A 2,327-nucleotide genomic window follows, 5' to 3' on the forward strand; every position below is an offset into this window, starting at 1 on the left:
AATCACCTGTCCGTCGGTCACCCAACCTGTCCGTCAACGGTCACCCGGTCCGTCGGCCGCATGATCGGAAGCAACACACCTTGTGGATTGGAGGCTCACGAGCGCAACAGTTGCTTGATGTGACGACCGACAACTTTTCGGGAATAAGGGATCCGTGTTTTCATCACCTCGAGTAACTCAACCACTTCGAGCAAACCGATGCGCATTTTGCGGAGTGACAGCCCATATGCCCTCCACTTGTATGAGACACCATGTGCATAGTGAATCCACTTTGTATAAATAGGGGTCATTCCCCTCACTGGGGGGGGACTCATCAGTACTACACTAATACACTTGCGATTTGCCGATTGTCTTTCTCCTGCTTACTCTTTATCACTGTTCGTCACCCGTAGAGCGATATAGCTTCGAACCGCTCAGTCGTTGACCGGTAGACCGACCGTCTGACCGGCCGAGCGACATTCTTCACTACACGTAACACACGAATCCGTAGCGTAATCGTAGACCCCGTTTACATTTACGCTATCACTAAGGTTGCCATTTAATAAGTGTAATTCTTCTCATGTGTGATTGAAGTGAAGTTTACCTAGCGTATTTTACACTTACCTGAGTAGTGATTGCAATTTCCTTCCTAGCCAAAAAAAAAAAAAAGGAAAGAAATAAATGTAGAGTGTTAAAGGCTAATAGTACAGAACTCTCATATCTTCCTTCTCTCAATCCCCAGAATCCCTCAACCAGATCAAGATTGAAACTTGAAAGAGTATAAATTGATAGAAATTTCCAAAACTATATCATCATTCACTATTCCAATTTCCTTTACCATGTGAGCTTGAACACCAATCCATTCAACATTTAACAATTGAATACTATCTCCAAAGATGAAGCAGAAAACAAACAAGCAAAATCTAAACTGGAAAACTGCAAAACAAAAAAAATACAATAATGGAACAAAAACCTATACTTCCACATCCTTGAATTCCTCTTCTGCTACAAAACCCTTCACTGCATCTCTCATATCTTCAACCCCATCACACCCATCAAAGAACTCCATTAGCCTCTTCAGCTCCCCATCCTCCATATCATTTGTAAAGGCCCTGATTGGGATCGCATTTCTGGGCTGGAAAATGTACGAATTCGGGTTATCGTCGACGATCACAATCCTCTTCATATCACGCCCCAACTCCGATAAGTCTTTCACAAATCTGCCGTCCACTTCCTTGCAAGAATCTCTGTATAATCTGTGTGAAATCAAACCCTTTTTGTCCAGTCTATCCAAAACCAGAGACGCATATTCCTTTATCCCGGCCGTGAACACCACAATCTCGAATTTCTTGCTTAGGGTTTCCAGAAATTCATCCACGAATGGCCTTTTTAACACGAAGAATTCCACGATTTCCCCGTCGATCACCGGCCGGACGACGAAATCGTAGTTTTCCGGCGGGGGGTTGGGCTGGGAATGGACCAGGGTTTCGTCTAAATCAAGAAAGATGGTTTTTTTATCCGGGGAGGGTATCGGGGGAAGGGATTTCTCTTTCTCGTCTTTGAACAGGGATCGCCGGAGATCGGGCCCCGGGGCGTCGGAGACTTTTTCGAGGATGTGATAGCCGCGTTTTCTGGGGGTTTTCTTGGGGGTTCCGGAAATGCAGGCGAGCTTGGAGAAGATCTTGACGAGGCGGCCGCGGCAGGTGTAGAAGGACTTGTTGATGGAAGCTACCACGACGGAGGAGACGGTGGCGGCCGCCGCCGACGGGTTCTTGATTGGGGACTTTTTCCGGCCGCGCCGGAGATGATTCTTGTGAGCCCTGATGGACTTCGTCGGGGTTTTCTTGAAAACCTTGGCCACCATTTTTCTGGGCTTTGCAGAGATTTGCAGAGAAATACGAAAGATTTGGGCTTTTGAGAGAGAGAGAGAGAGAGAGAGGGGTTTGTGAGAAGCGGTTTTAGTGAGTGTTTGTTGATTTTGAAATTAGGTTTGGTGGCAACGGTCGACTGCTATGGGTTGTAAATTTAGAATGTAGATGAACGTTATATGTTGGAGAGTGGATAAGTTCAAAATCTCATGGCGGGGCTGTCTTCAACCTTTTGTATTTCACTCACCTAAATTATTCACTATTTTCGTTTTTTAGAAAAATGTCAAATCAACTCCTAAGTCAATCAGATAATACAATTGGTCATCTTAAGTAAATAAAAATGTTTCGTTTAAATCGCCTAAACCGATAAAATAAGTCAATTAAGTCTATTTGTTCCCAACTCAATTGGTAAATGCTTACTTATCGTCAACGTGGATAATTTAAACACTATTATCCTAAGTGGATTTCTTTCTAAAAATT

The 2,327-nt window shown here is 44.1% G+C and overlaps 1 protein-coding gene across 1 annotated transcript; it reads right to left on the minus strand.

The window, feature by feature from the left end:
• Window positions 1-807: 807 nt before the first annotated feature.
• Window positions 808-1,958, minus strand: LOC116032943 (carboxy-terminal domain RNA polymerase II polypeptide A small phosphatase 1). The gene has a single exon (XM_031275693.1). The coding sequence runs from the start codon at window positions 1,841-1,843 to the stop codon at window positions 953-955; it is 891 nt and encodes a 296-aa protein (XP_031131553.1). The 5' UTR covers window positions 1,844-1,958; the 3' UTR covers window positions 808-952.
• Window positions 1,959-2,327: the final 369 nt, after the last annotated feature.

Source organism: Ipomoea triloba, chromosome 10 (genome assembly GCF_003576645.1).
Source record: "Ipomoea triloba cultivar NCNSP0323 chromosome 10, ASM357664v1".
In the NCBI taxonomy this organism is placed as follows: domain Eukaryota; kingdom Viridiplantae; phylum Streptophyta; class Magnoliopsida; order Solanales; family Convolvulaceae; genus Ipomoea; species Ipomoea triloba.